Source organism: Heterodontus francisci, chromosome 37, assembly GCF_036365525.1.
Source record: "Heterodontus francisci isolate sHetFra1 chromosome 37, sHetFra1.hap1, whole genome shotgun sequence".
Lineage (NCBI taxonomy): Eukaryota > Metazoa > Chordata > Chondrichthyes > Heterodontiformes > Heterodontidae > Heterodontus > Heterodontus francisci.
Window position 1 is genome coordinate 38,517,315 of NC_090407.1, and position 19,778 is coordinate 38,537,092.

The window sequence follows — 19,778 nt, forward strand, 5'->3', positions numbered from 1 at the left end:
TGTGAGGTGGCTCATTTTGAAAGGAGAAATAAAGAAATCACTAATTCCTTGGAAGGTAAGAAACTAAATGGGGTATAGCAGCAGAGATTGGTGAATACAGATACATAAAAACTCAATTTCTATTAGCTCCATTGTTTCAATAAACCAATTTCTTGTAGATTAATTCATGTCAAAAGGCTTGAGAAATGCACTGAAACAAGAGGAGTCACTTTGATACAGTCTGTGATGCAAGATCTCCTTTCTTAAAATTAATTTTAGACCAACCTGTAACTGTTAGCCAGATAGGGATATTTTCAAAACATGATGATAGATAGTGGTTTATTATTAACCACAAGATTATTTTCCAGTCAGTGAAGTGGCAAACAGGAAATGGAAATTTCTCTTGGGGCAGGCAGTATAGGTAAAGGCATGGGTTAAGGCCACTTCCCTTTCAGCCAAACAAGGGTGACTTGTCTTTAAATTACTTCTTTTAAAATCACAATAAAAGAAATTTGATCCATAGATTTTTTTCCCACTTCAATTTGCTTTTCCAGAGTGTGAAAGATCTAGTTTTAAATAATTCTTAAACTGCCAATAGTCAGCCCTGTGATTATGAGAATAGAGAGGTACATCGGCAAAAGTATAACCATGGTCTTCAAAGTCTGGTTTACAAATAAAATGATGCATAAAACAGTCAGAAAGAAAAGACAGAGAAATGTGCACCATTTCACTTACCAGATTCGTTAGTTTTCACTCCTCCACTGCTGCCCTTCCCCCAGCTGCCTAATCGGCATCCTGGACCCAATTGAATTTTATCATCAGTGGCAGGCTATGGGACAGAATAAAGCAAAACAACACTTTTAAAATCGAGAAGTGAGATCCTGTTTGTGATAATATTGAATGGTCCAAAATACTTGCAAGTTTCTCACTCCTCCCTTCCCTGCATACTTATAAGGTGCATTGTTCATCATTTCTATGGAATCACTTTCCACCATTCTGCTGCCGCTCATAGTAGATCTGATTCTGATTCTTAGATAAAAGTGTGATGGCCAAGATAGAAATATCCGCTATCCTGCTGCTCAATGGACTGGCACAGTGCAACACTAGACCAAGAGGACCAAGGTTCAATCATTGGTTGACTGCTTAGTTAAGTATCAACTGGATAGCAGTAGGAGTGCTACTATTGCCCAGGGAGATATAGAAAGAAACAGACTCAGTTCCTGCTCCTGATCTCTGCTGCAAAATACACACTTATGGGGGGGCAGGGTGAAGCTTGGCTATAATGACTCGCAGTCAAGTAATATACTGAAACTCACTTGGGTTCCACTCAGAACCACATGCTTGCATGTATCAACATTTCCAAGAGAGTAGGGAAAAAAAGGGGGAAAATCATCCTGAACTGTGCATTTATTCCCTAAATTCAAACTTTATGACAGGAACCACCATTAATTAGCATATCCCATAGCAGGAACCACCCTTTAATTAATAGATCCCATAATAGGAACAGTAGCTAATTAAACCTCATAAGAGGAACACCCTAGTAGTTAACATGGACCTAATCCATGAGCTCATATCTATCAATAATTACAACTTGGAGCTCATTTTTAGTAAGTACAAGTTTTCAATTTTTAAAAGCATAGATTGAAGTGATGCATATGGTCATGGTTTTCTCTGGAACACAAGGCACTCTGCTTTGATCAAAACAAAATGAACTATCACAGTGAAAATCAGCTTGTTTATAGCGCAAGATGGTAATTACCTGACATACCTGTCAAGAGATTTAGTTGCATTTGGGACAATCAGAAATGATTAGCATAAATCATCACTAAGTGTGTTTTTCAAATTCATTTTGTGCTTTTTATAAAATAATTGCTCAGAAGCTGGTAGATTGTTTTAAAGACCATATGGTAACAAAGAATGGTATTTGTAGGCACAGGCAATTGATTCAATTTGGGGATTAAGAGCACAGATCTACAGAATGAGTTCAGTATTAACAAACTTGAAACAGGGGAAGTCCAAAGAGAATTCCCTTTCTGCTCAGAGTAGTGACGACCTGGAATAAATTCCCAGCTGAACCATTCACTGCTGTGTTGATTAAATCCTTCAAAGGTGACTGCTGAATATCTGGTTCCAAAAGGAACCAAGAGTTAGTTAGGCTAGTACAATGTCTCGCTGAAGGTATCGTTTATAATGTACAAGTTACCTGCACTCTCAAAATTTCAATCTGCTGGCATTTGTAAATACAGGCTTGAGTTAGGATCATTTTAAAATAATCAACGGCTGAGGAAACGTAAGTATTTCTCCGTACTGTAGCAACCTGCATCAACTCTTTCCATCATTGCAGTAGGCAAAATAATCTAACATCCTGAAGCACCCAAATGGCCTGAGGTGGTCAAGAATGCACCAGACCCTTGTGGCTGATTCCAAATTAATGCCAAGATTAAAACTTGCACCATAAACAGTTAATTGACCATAGCTGTTGCAGAATGGCAAATTTTCTCATCTCTGGAATCAGGGATTGAATCCAGCTCAAATGAATGGAACAAAATTCTCTATACCCATTGTCTCAAAGGGTATAGTGTAATTTTTTTTTAAAGCAGTCTCAACCAAGCTTCCTTTCAGGTCTGATTTCAAAAGGTCAGACAATCTCGCTGCTAAGGGGAGTTGAGAATGGTTGGCATGGGAAAAATTCAATGTTGCAGGGGCACACTGAGGATTTTTTAAAAATTCATTCACAGGATTTGGGCATCACTGGCAAAGCCAGTATTTATTGCCCATCTCTAATTGCCCTCGAGGTGGTGGTGGTGAGCTGCACCTCGAACTGCAGCAGTCCACGTTAAAGGGCTGCTCAGGTTGGGAAAAAGAACCCGACCCGAACCACAGCTGACCTGGCCTGAGTCTGACCCGACCATCCCTTTACTTACCTTCCTGACACTGAACCTGCAGCACATGTGTGATGACATCATAGTGACGTCACTTGCTCACTGCACAGACTCAGTTGCGTCCCGGACTCCCAGCTCAGGTAAGTTTTTTAATTTCAGTACTTATTGGCAGAGCATTTACCGTGTGTGTCTGGCCCAACCCGAGCCCGAAAGCCGGACCCGGAAGAGGGGCCAGACCTGACCCCGACGCACGTCGTTGGGTCGGGTCGGGTAGCAGGCCTTTAGTCCACGTAGTGTAGATACACCCAAAGTGTTGCGAGGGAGGGAGTTCCAGGATTTTAACCCAAAATAGGATCAGATTAGGCCACATTGTCGGGGCAGAATTAGATGGACCTGTCTCAGCATTTAACTCATGTTATACTTAATAAACTAATGCTTGATAGTGACAGTGGCAGTAAAAATGCCAATACTCCAGCACTTGCATTCATCAAAATACTTCAGAAAGATTCACTATCAAACACAAATCACCGTGACTGCAGTTGTGATTAATGGTTTTACAGCGCGGGCCTCTCAGACTTGGATCAAAACACACCTTTGGCTGTGCTACAGTCTCATTTCATTCATACATTAAACAGCAAAAGGCTGCATGTACTTGCTGTCTCATCCTCTCTCTCTTACTCCCCAACCCATTAAATAACCCAAGGCATTAAACTATTAATCTTACTCATCTGACTGTCAGACTAAACCCAGCATACACGTCTTTAGACCAAAGAGAAGTGATCAGCTGGGTCATTTGATCAGTCTACGCACATGAAATGTTAGGGGCAAAATTAGATGGTCCCTGAAAACAGGGGTGGGAATTGCAACGTGCGATTAACATGCACCCAATTGCTTCCAATGCAGGCAGCATGCAAACTTTGCGCAGCCTGCTCATTTAAATGATAGCAATGTGTGGCCCAGTGCTAAAGGCACTTATGAATGGCTGCACACCTCAGCAGGGACACAAATTTGTGTGAAGCTAGCACCACTTCAAGTTAGCCTGCAACACAAAGGGGAGGTGCACTTGGGCCAGAGCAGGTGTTGGAAACAACTTAGAGAGTCTGACCTGCAAGAGTGACTAATGGCTCAACAGGGGACAGAGCATGCGCCATGGTTCTCGGACTCTGCACTGGAGGCCTTGGTGCAGGAGGTGGAGAGGAGGGGATATGTCCTATATCCACAGGGGGCCAGACGTGGCGAAAGCAGTGGGACCAGATAGCTGTCGCAGTCAATGCCAGCAATCTTGCCTGAGGACCTGAATGCAGAGATGCAAGAAGTTCATTAACTTCATGCGAGTAGTCAAGGTCAGTGAATGCATCTTCAAATGCCATATCCTACTAACTGCACCACTAGCCTCAAAGACTGCTCAATTCACCACACCCATATCACTCACCTACCAACAATTTTTTTTTATCAATCATGACTCATACCAAACATAGCTTCAGCTCACCCTCACACCCAGATCTCGCGCACACTGCCAGCTATTCAACCATGACAGGCAAATCACAGGCAGCACAGTGGCACAGTGGTTAGCACCGCAGCCTCACAGCTCCAGCGACCCGGGTTCAATTCTGGGTACTGCCTGTGTGGAGTTTGCAAGTTCTCCCTGTGTCTGCATGGGTTTCCTCCGGGTGCTCCGGTTTCCTCCCACAGCCAAAAAGACTTGCAGGTTGATAGGTGAATTGGCGATTATAAATTGCCACTAGTATAGGTAGGTGGTAAGGGAATATAGGGACAGGTGAGGATGTGGTAGGAATATGGGATTAGTATAAATGGGTGGTTAATCGTTGGCACAGACTCGGTGGGCCGAAGGGCCCGTTTCAGTGCTGTATCTCTAAATCTAAATCACATCACATCACGCTCACTAACACAGGTTCCTCACACCTTGCAGGACAAGGTGGTGCACAACAGAAGGCAGCAGCACCTATCTGGTGGGGGACAAGCACAGTTGTATGTTCGCACCCCAATGGAGGCATTGGTGCTCGCCATCATTGGAATGGCCATGACTTACACCGTGGCCAGTTGCGGGGCTGAAACTATCGAAGATGATGGCAGACTCATATTTATCCTCTTCAAATCACACTTACCCCTCATCCCTCAAAGTTTTCTGAATTACAAGCTTCAGCTGCTGTAAGCAGACAACCCCTTGCTTTTCACCCCTCCCTACCCTCGTGCCCTTCACCTTTCAGATACCCAAGAACCGTAACCTGGACAAAAAGTGGTGAAACAGCAGGAAGACTGTAAAGAAACAGCACTCACTTTCACACTCGAGTGGCACAGATGCCAGCTCACAGAAGGGCAATGCTGCACATGAGTTCTGCTGCAGGTCTCAGATGAGGACTTCGATGGGGTGACTTACAGAAGACAACTGATGAGTATGGACACAAATACTTGATGCATTGGCAGGCCTGCCAAAAAGCCTGCAATCAATGTCAAGGAACATGCAGGAATCTAGCAACAACTTGAAACAGGGCTTCGCACAGAGCTTGGAGTCCATCCGCTGCAGCAGTAAGTGGTGGCCAGCTTCGGGGGAACACTTCTGGACCTATCCATGATGCAGCTTCTGATAGGTGATTTCTCAGCTTCCACCGCAGATCAAATAGAAGCCATTCAACTTTTCAATGCCACAGTGGAAGCTCATGCAAGCTAAGCTTACTGTTGTGCATGACTTCAAACTGAGCTTCCATTGTGGCACCCAAACGTTGAATGCTTTTTGTTTGATACCAGAGTGCAAAGGGGCTTGCAGGATGTCACAGCAGTCCAGCAATCTGTCCTCCAATCCTTTACGAGGATTGTGGAGGTCCTGGGTGAATGGCAATTTTACTATGGAACACAAACCTGCAGTCCTCTCTCAGGATCACAACATTCATTCTCCCACCACTGCCACTGCCTGTGAAGCTGCCCGAAAGCCAGTTACCCCAGACTGCTGCCACCCCATGCAGAGATGGTGCAGTCCAAAGCTGGGCCTTCTCGGGTCACAGATGGTTGCTGTTCGAAGTCGCCCTGCAAAGCCATGTGCTGTCTCCCCCACTGAAAGTTAGTAGCCTTCCACCAACCATGCTGAAGCCACTGGGGTAGCACTGGATAGGAGCACTAGGGCAGGCAAAAGTACATGGAAGACAAGCACCAACGAAATGTACAAGGGTGATAGTTGACTTGTGTTTGGAACATTGGATGGTTTTGATTATAAATTGATTTTGTAATGTTTGTTTTGTGGTAACTTTTATTTTAACACTGGGGCCGAGAGGAGAGTGATGGTCAGTAACAGAGGAAAGGTAACTTGTGGGAATAAAAACAGAAAGTGCTGGAAATACTCAGCAGGTCAGGCGGCATCTGAGGAGAGAGAAGCAGAATTAACGTTCCAGGTCACTGACCCTTCATCAGAACTGGCAACGGTTAGAAAAGAACTAGGTTTTTCCATGTGTGTGGTTTTTCCACATGTGTGTAGTTGCACACCAGAGAGATGAGCCATGTGGTCAGTGGATAGCCATAGTCACTCAGTAGCCACTCTCTGGTTTGTTGTGCTGGATCAAATGCAGAAGTATAATGGACTGTTGCAGAATGAAGGGATAATGGTTGCTTCTACGATATCGGCCATTGACCTGCATGATATGCTGAGCATGGTCGCACACCAGGTAAATGTGGAGAAAGTGGAATCCCTTTCAGTTGTGGTATATCTCAGAGTTAACATGTGGTGCCCGTAAAGCAATGTGCATGGAGTCAATGGCACCCTGCACCACTCGGAAGCCTACAATCTTTGTGAAGCTGCATGGATGCTCTGTCTACTTCTCTCTGGCAAGGGAGAATGAAATGTATCCAGCTCACTTTACACACACAGCCTTGGTGCCCTCCTTTATGCAGCAGTGGATAGTGAACTGGGAGCTGTAGAAAATATCTGCTCCGGCTTGGAAGAAACCGGATGCACAAAGGTTCACGGCCACGATCACCTTCATGGTCACTGGCAATGCCATCCTCGCCCTTCTCCGTGGCTGCAGTAGGTGGCAGATTTCAGTGAGGCCATCCTTAGTCTAGCGGAGATGTCTGACACACTGTTTCTCACTGAGATTGAGGTAGGTGGCGCAGTTGGTAGCACTCTCGCTTCTGATTCACAAGGTTCTGGGTTCAAGTCCTACTCCAAGGCTTAAGCACAAAAATCAAGGCTCCGTACTGAGGGAGTGCTGCACTGCTGATGCCGTCTCTCGGATGAGGTGTTAAACCGAGGCCCCATCTGCAAAGGTTAGAAAAGAACTAGGTTCTTCCACGTGTGTGGTTTTTCCACATGTGTGTAGTTGCACACCAGAGAGATGAGCCATGTGGTCAGTGGATAGCCATAGTCGGTCAGTGGATAGCCATGGTCACTCAGTAGCCACTCTCTGGTTTGTTGTGCTGGATCGAATGCAGAAGTATAATGGACTGCTGCAGAATGAAGGGATAATGGTTGGTTCTAGGATATCAGCCATTGACCTGCATGATATGCTGAGCATGGTCGCACACCAGGTGAAGGCGGAGAAAGTGGAATCCCTTTCAGTTGTGGTATATCTCAGAGTTAACATGTGGTGCCCGTAAAGCAATGTGCAAAAGATCCCATGGTACTATTTTGAAGAGCAGGGGAGCTATCCTAGTATCCTGGCCAATATTTATCCCTCAATTAACATCACAAAAACAGATTATCTGGTTATCATATTGCTGTCTGTGGGAGTTTGCTGTGCGCATACCGGCTGCTGCATTTCTTGCATTACAACGGTGACTACACTTCAGAAAGTCATGAAAGGCGCTATATAAATGCAAGTCTTTCTTTAGGAGAATTACTCCCTGGATACCCTGGGCAGATATGGCCTCCTGCTGAGAGCATCCCCTCTCTCTTCCAGCAGCTCGTATTGCTCTGTGTCACCTATGCTCATTCTCCCCGTCATATCAAGGGGGATGCAAACTACTACACCCCTATGTGAGAGTATGTGTTTTGTGCAAAATCCTTGAAGTCTGGCTCAAGTCCTTCAGCACCTGCCACACCACTCCAAGTACACTCTTGAGTAAAGAGTCCTACTATTCAGGGTATGCTTCAATTTCATTCTCACCCACCCACCCCACCACAATGTACTACTTCCCATTTCTTTGCACCTGTCAGCATTCTCCTGTAAACTTCTACAGTCTTCCTCATGCCCCTAATTTAGTGTCATCATCAAACTTTATTATTCCCCTTGTGTCCACATCCAAATAACTTACATAAATTGGTCCATCTCCTATGGCTTTGCAAACAGTCAGTCATGATCAAATGCAATCTTCAGGTGAAGCAGGGTTAGAGGGAGAGGGATAGTTGGACCAAAGCATGCAGACATAATGCAGTCTTCATTTTAATGTTGTACATAATCTGTCATTTGGTTTATATATTGTCATCCGATCTAAATATTCATAATGAAAAATGCCTGTGTATATGGGTTATGTTGTCATTACACCCCATCCCCGACAGTGGTGGGACTGCAGCTCCTCCACTGGTGAAAAGCTGTAATTCCAATAACATTTACATTAGCAGTTTTCAATTATAAATGCGTACATTGGAAATTATAATGTTCAGTTCACAAAGTGTGTGATGTATGATTTTTGATATATGAATGAGAAAACAAGGAGGTCCCAGCATAAATCCCTTAGGATATCCAAAATTCTCCAATCCCAAAAACTAAATTAATCCCCACTCCTTGCTTTCTGTTGCCTAGCTACCTCTTTATTGCATTCTCTGCAATACTATGTGCCTTAATTTTTTTTTTTTTTACACAACACCTTATTGAGTCCTTTCCGATAAGAATTGGACATTTGGCTTGGTCAAACATCCGGGGAACTAATTTGTGTCCAAGCCTCATGTAAAGTGCAACAATCGCCCAAACTGCACTGTGATATGATAGGGGCGGCACAGTGGCGCAGTGGTTAACACCGCAGCCTCACAGCTCCAGGGACCTGGGTTCGATTCCGGGTACTGCCTGTGTGGAGTTTGCAAGTTCTCCCTGTGTCTGCGTGGCTTTTCTCCGGGTGCTCCGGTTTCCTCCCACAAGCCAAAAGACTTGCAGGTTGATAGGTAAGTTGGCCATTATAAATTGTCACTAGTGTAGGTAGGTGGTAGGGAAATATAGGGACAGGTGGGGATGTTTGGTAGGAATATGGGATTAGTGTAGGATTAGTATAAATGGATGGTTGATGTTCGGCACAGACTCGGTGGGCCGAAGGGCCTGTTTCAGTGCTGTATCTCTAATCTAATCTAATATGCAGTAAATGAGTAACTGTACAATTAGCACAACTAACTAGAAGGCACTTAATTTGTTTTATCTCAGTTTGTCTGTAAATGATTAAAGCGATAAAATTTCATGTACTTTAACAACGCTCATACTTTGGTGATTTTCGGGAACTTGCTGGGATCTATCGTCCTGCTGCTCTTCGTCACTGGAACAGTGTTCCAAGCTTCTTCTGTGGGTCGGCCGCCACCTGCAAACAACAACAGTTACTGCTAAACATGCACTATTTGGGTAAATGTGATCACATCTGTTTAATATTGCTCATCTAATAAGTAAGAGGATGTGGATAAAAATGAATTATTTTGGTCTTGGATCCACGAGCTACTATTCTTCTAGAATAAAGCAGCAGGAATCCTTGTTCAAATGGTTTGGAATTAAACCACACAGATGTAAATTACTCTTGTATTTTAACAAACCATTTTAGAATTTAGTCAACCGAGCTGACTCTCCAACAGCAAACAAAAAAGTGTTGCCTCCAAAACAATTATTTTCTGACCTGCGTTTCAATATCTTGCAACCATTCTCCACAAACCAAGACAGGTATGTTTTAAAAGTAATTCAGGTGTGCAATTTAGCAAACAGACGTACAAAAGGTGGCAGCATTCAGCTAAAGTCCAAAAAACATTAGTTAATAGTACAAGCTGTTTACCACTCATTGCAGAAAGACTGCTTCATCTGATCATTTTGATAACACCAATAGTGGTCTTGAGGAACTTTTTTTCCCCACCACCTGGACAGGCAGCCATTCACCTAAAATGTAGAGGATTCAAGTGGATAGATTCTACTTGAGCAAACCAAGGCATGACATGAAAAGATGAGTCAATACATTAATTACCCTGATAGAATGAGAAGCATTACAGCAGCAAGATTATATATAAAACTGATTACATCTGACAAGGCAGCTCCAGAAACAGCTGCTTCTTACCTGTTCTCCTTTTGTCTTGTTTGGACAATAGTTGTTGATGAACCTTCAGTTGCTGCTGCTGCTCTTCAATCTGTGCTTCTTTATGGATCTGTTCAATGGTCTTTGGCCCCTGTTCGACCCGACGTGACACCCAGTTTTTCTGGTGGATAAATGCAACACATTCAGTGTGTAGAAACCCAGGGGTTGACATTATTTGACATTTCCATGGCAGGATTTTTAAAAAATCTCTCTTTCTGTGATGCATAAGCACCACACAACAACACACATACCATCAAATTTGTTAAATGCTGCAACAATCCAAAACTAAACATCAAGTGCACTTGCAATACAAACATAAATTGAGTGTTCAGTCGCTCAGCGTTCTTTACTTTTCATAAATTGCCAGTCACCAACTAGTAATTACTCTGTATCCACTTGTACCCAAGAGCAAAATGTTTGAAAGAGACATAGAAAAAATTCTCAACCCTCAACATATCCTCATCTTGACAAGCATACACATTAAACAAAAACAAATCATGATATAGTAATAGGACAATGAATAATTGTTAGTCCAAGATCCAGAATCCACTGTTTCTTCCAGACCAAAACTTCAAAATTGTGCTTTTAGAATTAAAATACACAGGTACAGGAGATCCTGTCACAGAAGACATTTTTAAACCTCTCACAATTATACACAGTTTGGGTGGCATACTTCTCAAAGATTTCTGCTCTTGTACCTTTCCTCACCAATCTGGTCATTTTGGAGGACAAGGAGAGGAGTAACAATTTACTCTGTATGCCCACAGACTTGAAAGTAACTTGTTCTTTAGGAAGAAATGCATGCAGCTCTAGCTCAACAGCACCAATCCAGGAGTTAAAAACCTCTTAATTTGTTGAAGTTCGTAACATTAAACAACATTTTAGATATGGGCAATAAATGGCCTTGCTAGCGATGCTCATGCTCTGAGAATGAATAAAAACAAACTAATATTTCAGACAGGTGATGCCTTTAGTCATCAGCAAATAACTGCAACTTAATGCATCAAAAGGTACTCTTGTAACATTTAATTAGAAATGCGTGACCAACTTAAGGTAGCAATATTGTACAGAAGGAATTTACTCCTTTTAAAGAGCAAAGGCACCGAAAACGAAATGGATTACATACCATTCTCACATCTATCACATCTTGGAGCATAAAACGTATTCTAGATGATGTTTTCCTTTCTTTCACTATCTTTTCCATTTGATTGAAATACTGGTCCATGCGAGGCTGAAAAGAAGAGTCACAGTTAAAACACAGATTTTTATTACTGGACTTTATGGAACTTTTTCTTACATATATATAAATCAGTGAAGATTTTGCATTAACAGTTTGGATTTATTAAAACAAAATTTGAGGAGCAGTGTAAGAGACAGATGGATATCATTGAAAAAAGAGCAAGTAAGATATCTTTGAGCTCCACTGTGCTCAGGGTTCTTTTCCACAGCAATTCATTCAGGAACTCAATGAATCAATTACAATCATTATGCTGCAAGCAGCAAAAACAAACCCCAATGTACCAAAGGTAGGCAGAGCAAGACATCATTCCTGCAGAATGTCTTACAGAACTGCCCAATATCAAATCTTTGAACTTCAAGTTAAACATCCAGCTAGTCATCCACTCAAACTCTGGTTGTATGATGGCTGTGGGTATTAAAGGCATGTAGTACATTTAAGGTTTTTTCCAGTTTTAAAAGCATCTGGTGGACCAGTTCCTATTTTAAGCACTAGATGGCCCTATTAGCTATGACACAGCATTCTGAAACAATCAAGCTTTTGGAATTATCAGTTAAAAAAATTTAAATGCCACTTTCTACATCAATGACCTTTAAGTTGCAACAATTATTAAAATGCCAGAGTCTCTTTCCTTCCTGCTTTTAGTAAAATAGGATAATTGTATAAATTGCTTCCAGGCATGAGAGAAGAATAATTGCAACCACAACAAAAACTTCGACTTTAGAACTCCGTTTAAGCATAGAAGCCACATTTACAGATCAAAGTCTAATTGCCCCTCTAACCTTGGTGAGTAAGAGTGCAGCATCAATTTCAGAATACAAGTGGATGAATGAAAGACAAATTAACATGTTGTCATCACATTTCAGGGATAGTAAATATCAGTACATGTGAGAACCTGAACAAGACCCTTTCACTAATGAGTGAGGTGCTCCCTCTATCTACCCACACTCAATATATCCTGCAACGGATTACCCCATCATAGCAGAGATGAAGAGCTCCCAACCAGTGAAAGCAAGAATATCAGAGTATAATATCTAATAACAAAACCTATATACTCAACCCTGACTCGCCCTATCCTGTGGATGACATCAAGATCCCAACAGACTAGACCCATAGAGTGCCACACAACATTAGATTTTCTAGGCTCACACGAGCCGCTTTTTCAAATTTCCCTAACTTATTTTCGGAGAGTTATATATGGACCTGAAATCTAGTGTCTATATTTTGTAATCTACATTGGTCTCAGTCACCCTGGTACCAAAATTAGGAAACAAAAACACTGTTGGTGGTCAATCCAGAGAGAGGGTCCACGGAGAGAAAGGCAAGGAGGTCCAGGCAGCTTACCAGAAGACTAATGCCGACTAAGGCTGTGTAAACAGTGGTCTGTTTCAAAGCGGAGACAGATTAAAAGTGGTTTTAGTCCACCAACAAGGACGTGATTTATTATCCCTATTGACAAAAATGGGGTTGAAGTTAAGTGAATTGAGTTTTGATTACAAAGGTCACGCTGTACATTCACTTGTAGCCTGTAAAATAAAGCAACTTAATACTTGCCCTCATCTCACTCAAGTTTCAAGTCAGCCTGAAAAACTGAAGGACAAAAGCAACAGGAGTAAGCCACTTTGCCCCTTTTGATCCTGTTCCACCATTCAAAGAGATCATAGTTGATTTGCAACATAACTCCACATACACCTTTGCCCCATAACCCTGAATACCTATGACTTACAAAAATTATTATAAAAACAAGAAATGCTGGAACCACTCAGCAGGTCTGGCAGCATCTGTGAAAAGAGAAGCAGAGTTAACGTTTCGGGTCAGTGACCCTTCTTCGGAACTGACAAATATTAGAAAAGTCACAGGTTATAAGCAAGTGAGGTGGGGGTGGGACAAGAGATAACAAAGGAGGTCTAGATTGGACCAGGCCACATAGCTGACCAAAAGGTCACGGAGCAAAGGCAAACAATATGTTAATGGTGTGTTGAAAGACAAAGCATTAGACAAAGCGGGTGACCGCTTTGCGGAACATCTCCGCTCAGTCTGCAAGCAGGACCCTGAGCTTCCGGTTGCTTGCCATTTCAACACTCCCCCCTACTCTCATGCTCACATCTCTGTCCTGGGATTGCTGCAGTGTTCCAGTGAACATCAACGCAAGCTCGAGGAACAGCATCTCATCTACCGATTAGGCACACTACAGCCTGCCGGACTGAACATTGAGTTCAATAATTTCAGAGCATGACAGCCCCCCATTTTACTTTCATTTTTAGGTTTTTTTTCTTCCTTTTTTTTTTACATTCTTTTTTACATTTTTTACAATTTTTTTTTGCATTTATTTCATTTCATCTTAGTTTGTTCAGTTTGCTTACCCACTGTTTTTTTTCAGGTTTGCACTTGCTGCTGTTCAATATTCAGTGTATTAACACCTAATCTGTACTAATGCTTTGTCTTTCAACACACCATTAACATATTGTTTGCCTTTGCTCCGTGACCTTTTGGTCAGCTATGTGGCCTGGTCCAATCTAGACCTCCTTTGTTATCTCTTGCCCCACCCCCACCTCACTTGCTTATAACCTGTGACTTTTCTAATATTTGTCAGTTCCGAAGAAGGGTCACTGACCCGAAACGTTAGCTCTGCTTCTCTTTTCACAGATGCTGCCAGACCTGCTGAGTGGTTCCAGCATTTCTTATTTTTATTTCAGATTTCCAGCATCCGCAGTATTTTGCTTTTACAAAAATTATTACTCAGTTTCAAAGTTAATTGATCTCGCATCAATTGCCATTTGCATGAGAGTTCCAAACTTATACCACCCTTTGTGTGTAGGTGTTGCCTAATTTCACTCCTGAAAGCTCAGGCTCTAATTTTTAGACTATGTCCTCTAGTCCTAGACTCCCAAACAGCAGAAGCAATTTCTCTCTATCTACCCTATTTTAATATCTAGAAAACTTTGATTAAATCACCCCTTAACCTTCTAAATTCCAGGGAATACAACCCTTGTTTGTGTAACCTCTCCTCACAATTTAACCCTTGGTGTTCAGGTATCATTCTGGTAAATTTACGCTGCACTCCCTCTGAAGTCGATATATCCTTCCTAAGGTATCGTGCCCAGAACTGCTCGCAGTACTCCAGTTGTAGTCTAACCAGGGCTTTGTATAGCTGAAACATGACTGTTCCAATTTGTACGCTAGTCTTTTGGATATAAGACCCAGCATGCAATTAGCCTTTTTGATTATTTTTTGCACCTGTTCACGACATCTGAATGATCTGTATACCTGGGTCTTCAAGGCTCTTCGAACCTCCATTGTTTCTAAACTTTCACTGTTTAGAAAGTACCCTGTTCTGTCCTTCACAGGACCGAAGTGGACGACCTCACATTTGCCTACATTGAAACCCATTTGCCAATTTTGCCCATTCGCTTAATTTATAATACCTTTTTGTAATTTTACGCTTCCATCTACACTGCTTATAATGCCGCCAATCTTTTTATCAGCAGCAAACTTGGATAAAAGGCTTTCTATCCCATCAACTAGGTCATTAATAAATATAGTGAATAGTTGAGTCCCCAACCCAGATCCTTGCAGGACATCATTAGTCACATTCTGAGAAGCAGATAAAAGCACGTGTGAAAGACATGCTATTCAGTTTCAATCACAAGGCAGGTTGGGGTATCATTATTACATGCCTAGGCCACACTACTGTAGGATTAGATATTGGGAAGTATGGGTGCACTCCTGAACGCAAGATGCAGGGACGAACCTGCAGACATAGAATTTGTACTGGAGTCAAAAATCCCACAATTCAAATGAAATTCATGAAATTATATAACAGAAATATTCATGAATAAATGAATGCATATTAGGGTAGGTGGCTTCCAGTCATTGCAGTGAACCCAAGGTTACTGCACATTTGCATCAATACTAAACAAATGAGTTTGCCATAATTGTATGAAGGAAGGAAAAAGGAAATGAAGGAAGAAAAAAAGCAATAAAGTACATACCAAATACAGTTACTTTTAAGCATCTCACTACCAGCAACGAGTTTTTAAAAATTCTTTCATGGGTTGTAAACGTTGCTTGCAAGGCCAACATTTATTGCCAATCCCTAATTGCCCTTGAGAAGGTGATGGTGAGCCGGCTTCTTAAACCGCTGCAGTCCATGTGGTGTAGGTATACCTACAGTGCTGTTAGGGAGGGAGTTCCACGTTTTTGACCCCGCAACAGTGAAAGAATGGCGATAGCTCCAAGTCAGGATAGCGTGTGACTTAGAGGGAAACTTGCAGGTGGTAGTGTTCCCATGTGTCTGCTGCCCTTGTCGTTTTAGGTAGTAGAGATCATGAGCTTGGAAGTTGCTGCAGTTCATCTTGCACATGGTGTACACTGTTGCCACTGGGCGTCGGTGGTGCAGGAAGTGAATGTTTAAGCTGGTAGATGGAGTGCCAATCATGTGGGATGCTTTGTCCTGGATGGTGTTGAGCTTCTTCAGTGTTGTTGGAGCTGCACTCATCCAGGCAAGCGGCGAGTATTCCCAACACACTCCTGACATGTGCCTTGTAGATGGTGGACAGGCTTTGAGGAGTCAGGAGCTGAGTTACTTGCTGCAGAAGTCCCAGCCTCTGACCTGCTCTTGCAGCCCACAGTATTTATATGGCTGGTCCAGTTAAGTTTCTGGTCAATGGTAATCCCCAGGATTTTGATAGTGGGGGAATTCAGTGCTGGTAAAGCCGTTGAATGCCATGGGGAGATGGCTAGATTCTATCTTGTTCGAGATGGTCATTGCCTGCACTTGTGTGGCACAAATGTTACTAGTCACTTATCAGTCCAAGCCTGAATGTGGTCCAGGTCTTGCTGCATATGGACACAGTCTGCTTCATTATCTGAGGAGTTGTGAATGGTACTGAACACTGCGCAATCAGCAGCAAACACCCCCACTTCTGACATTATGATGGAGGGAAGGGTCATTGATAAAGCAGCTGAAGATGGTTGGGCTTAGGACACAGTTCTGCAGCAATGCCCTGGAGCTTAAATGTTTAGCCTGCAGCAACTGCAATCATCTTCCTTTTTGCTAGTGTACGACCGAGGCAGGAGGAGTGCACTGTCTTTTCTAGTTCCACTTCTTCACAGGTCACAATATATATTTAAATGTTTACCCGGTTACCGATACAGCCAATCACATACTCTACCCTTTATCCCAGAACAAAATATACCAACCAGGTTTCTTTAACAAACAACAAAATTATCAGTTTATTATGAAACAAGACTTAATCAGTAATGAAGCAAAGCATTAACAGATTGAAATATGAAAGTTCCCTTTTTAAATTCCCAATCACACACACACACAAACAGAGAGGGGAAAAAATACAGAAATTCTCTCTCCAAATGTCTGTTACAAAAGTAAAAAGACTACTTTGGCCAAATACTTGATGGAAAAAAAAAAGCGAGGATATGGAAGAATGTCAGTTGTCCCTTTTTTGGTCTGGCTACGGAGATGGATCACTGCAATCGTTTCAGAAGCAATCCATTCTAGAGATGTCGATAATTATTCCAGTAGGTTTTCCAGGAGAAATGTGGCATCAAGGTTTTCCACCAGCACACACTTGAATCGCAGGATTTTTCCCCCCAGCTTTTCAGGAGTTATGCAGCACCAAGGATTTTAGCTCTCCCACACTGGATCTTTGCAGGATTTCTTCAAAGAGGTAGAGAAGGAGGTGAGCTGTGTGTTTTTTTTCTTGGCAGGAAAACACCAACTGTCTTTAAACAGTTCACACCTCAGCTAAACTGAAAACAATATCCAAACCCCAAACAGAGAGTCGACCTCCTGACCTCCATAAATCTTGACCTGTGGCTACTCTAACTATTTTCCTCCAGGTCACTATGGGTTCTGTTGCTTACTGAGCATAAAACACATGACTTCCAGCACTGGTGGTTTTCAAACTACATCCCAAGTGTCCTTTCGGTGAACTTGGTTAAAAAAAACATCCATGGGATCTTAGTTTTAACCCAAGTCCTCAAAAAAATTTTTTAAAAAAAAGGTAGCATTTTCGTAACACTAGGTATGACTCCAACTAATGGAGAGTTTCCTCCCCCCCCCCCCCCCCCCCTCCGATTCCCATTGACTTCAATTTAGCTAGGGCTCCTATATACATACAAACATACGAATTAGGAGCATGAGTAGGCCACTTGGCCCCTCAAGCCTACTCTGCCATTCAACATCATGGCTGATTTGATTGCAACCTCATCTCCACATTCCCGCCTAGCCCCAATAACCTTTCACCCCCTTGCTTATCAAGAATCTATCTACCTCTGCTCCCACCGCCTTTTGAGGAAGAGAGTTCCAAAGACTCATGACCCTCTGAGAGAAAGAATTTCTCCTCATCTCTGTCTTAAATGGGTGACTCCTTATTTTTAAACAGTGACCCCTAGTTCTAGATTCTGCAACAAGAGGAAACATTCTTTCCACATCCACCCTGTCAAAACCCCTCAGGATCTCATATGTTTCAATCAAGTCACCTCTTACTCTTCTAAACACCAGCGGATACAAATCTAGCCTGTCCAACCTTTCCTCATAAGACATTCCATCCATTTTCTGAACTGCTTTTAATGCATTTACATCCTTCCTTAAATAAGGAGACCACTACTGTACACAGTACTCCAGATGTGGTCTCACCAATGCCCTATATAACTGAAGCATAACCTTGCTAGTTTTGTATTCAATTCCCCTCACAATAAATGATAACATTCCATTAGCTTTCCTAATTACTTGCTGCACCTGCAGACTAACCTTTTGCGATTCATGCACTAGAACACTCAGATCCCTCTGCATCGCAGAGCTTTGCAATCTCTCACCATTTAGATAATATGCTTTTTTATTCTTCGTGCCAAAATGGACAATTTTACATTTTCCCACATTATACTCCATTTGCCAGATCTTTTCCCACTCACTTAATCTATCTATCTCCCTTTGTAGCCTCATGTCCTCTTCACAACTTACTTTTCGACCTATCATTGTGTCATCAGCAAATTTAGCAACCATACCTTAGGTCCCTTCATCTAAGTCATTTATATAAATTGTAAAAAGTTGAGGCCCCAGCACTGATCCCTGTGGCATACCACTCGTTACATTTTGCCAACCAGAAAATGACTCATTTATGCTTACTCTGTTTCCTGTTAACTACCCAAACTTCTAACCATGCCAATATGTTACCCCCGACACCATAAGCTTTTATTTTCCGCAATAACCTTATCAAATGCCTTCTGGAAATCTAAGTACAGTACATCCACCAGTTCCCCTTTATCCACAGCACATGTTACTTCTTCAAAGAACTCCAATAAATTGGTTAAACGTGATTTCCCTTTCACAAAACCATGCTGACTCTGCCTGATTACCATGAATTTTTCTAAGTGCCCTGCTATAACATCTTTAATAATAGCTTCTAACAGTTTCCCTATGACAGATGTTAAGCTAACTGGCCTGTAGTTTCCTGCTTTCTGTCTACCTCCCTTTTTGAATAAAAGGAGTTGTATTCACTATTTTCCATCTAATGGAGCCTTCCCTGAAACTAGGGAATTTTGGAAAATTAAAACCAATGCATCAACTATCTCACTAGCCACTTCTTTTAACACCCTAGGATGAAGTCCATCAGAACCCAGGGACTTGTCAGTCCTCAGCTCCAACAATTTGCTTGTACCACTTCCCTGGTGAATGTAATTTTCTTGAGTTCCTCCCTCCATTCCATATCCTGATTTACAGCTATTTCTGGGATGTTATTTGTATCCTTGGGATGCCACACTTGGTCAAATGTTGCCTTGATGTCAAGGGCAGTCACTCTCATGTCACCTCTGTAATTCAGCTCTTTTGTCAAAGTTTGCTTCAAGGCTGTAATGAGGTCAGGAACTGAGTGGCCCTGGTGGAATGCAAACTGAGCATCGGTGAGCAGGTTATTGCTCAGCAAGTGCCACTTCATAGCACTGCTGTCAACCAGATAATCAGTTCGAATGACATGACCATGGAATAAATGTTGTTTAGTGATCTGGCAAAACTCTCTTGCTGTCCTTTACATAGTGCCACTGCATCTTTTATATCTACCCAAGGGGGTAGTCGGGTCCTCGGTTTAACATCTCATCTGAAAGAGGGCAGCACTGACAATGTAGCATTCCCTCAGTACTTCAGTGAAGTACCAGCCTGGATTATGTGCTCAAGCTGCAGGTAGGAGGCTTGAACACATAACACTCTTGTCTCCTAGTCAGGAGGTCATCACTGAGCCACGACAGACACCTCAGGAAATAATCTCTATTCCCTCCAATGTAAGAAACTATTTCTTCACAAAAATGCTTTTTTGTAGCAAAGATCAATACTTGGAAGTACATTAATGTAATTGTGTTCCCTTTGAGACACATTTCGCACGGGTAACCTCAATTTATTGCAC

The 19,778-nt window shown here is 42.3% G+C and overlaps 1 protein-coding gene across 7 annotated transcripts in view; it reads right to left on the reverse strand.

Annotated features, from left to right (window-relative positions):
• Nucleotides 1–19,778, reverse strand: part of LOC137352259 (eukaryotic translation initiation factor 4 gamma 3-like) — a 436,424-nt gene that overhangs the window by 38,397 nt on the left and 378,249 nt on the right. For all 7 annotated transcript variants that reach the window (XM_068017538.1, XM_068017532.1, XM_068017537.1 and 4 more), the window contains 4 exons: nt 11,251–11,355; nt 10,107–10,245; nt 9,277–9,371; nt 715–808 (listed from right to left, as the gene is read on the reverse strand). In XM_068017538.1, coding sequence (XP_067873639.1) covers nt 715–808; nt 9,277–9,371; nt 10,107–10,245; nt 11,251–11,355 — 433 coding nt within the window. The remainder of the gene's footprint in view (nt 1–714; nt 809–9,276; nt 9,372–10,106; nt 10,246–11,250; nt 11,356–19,778) is intronic.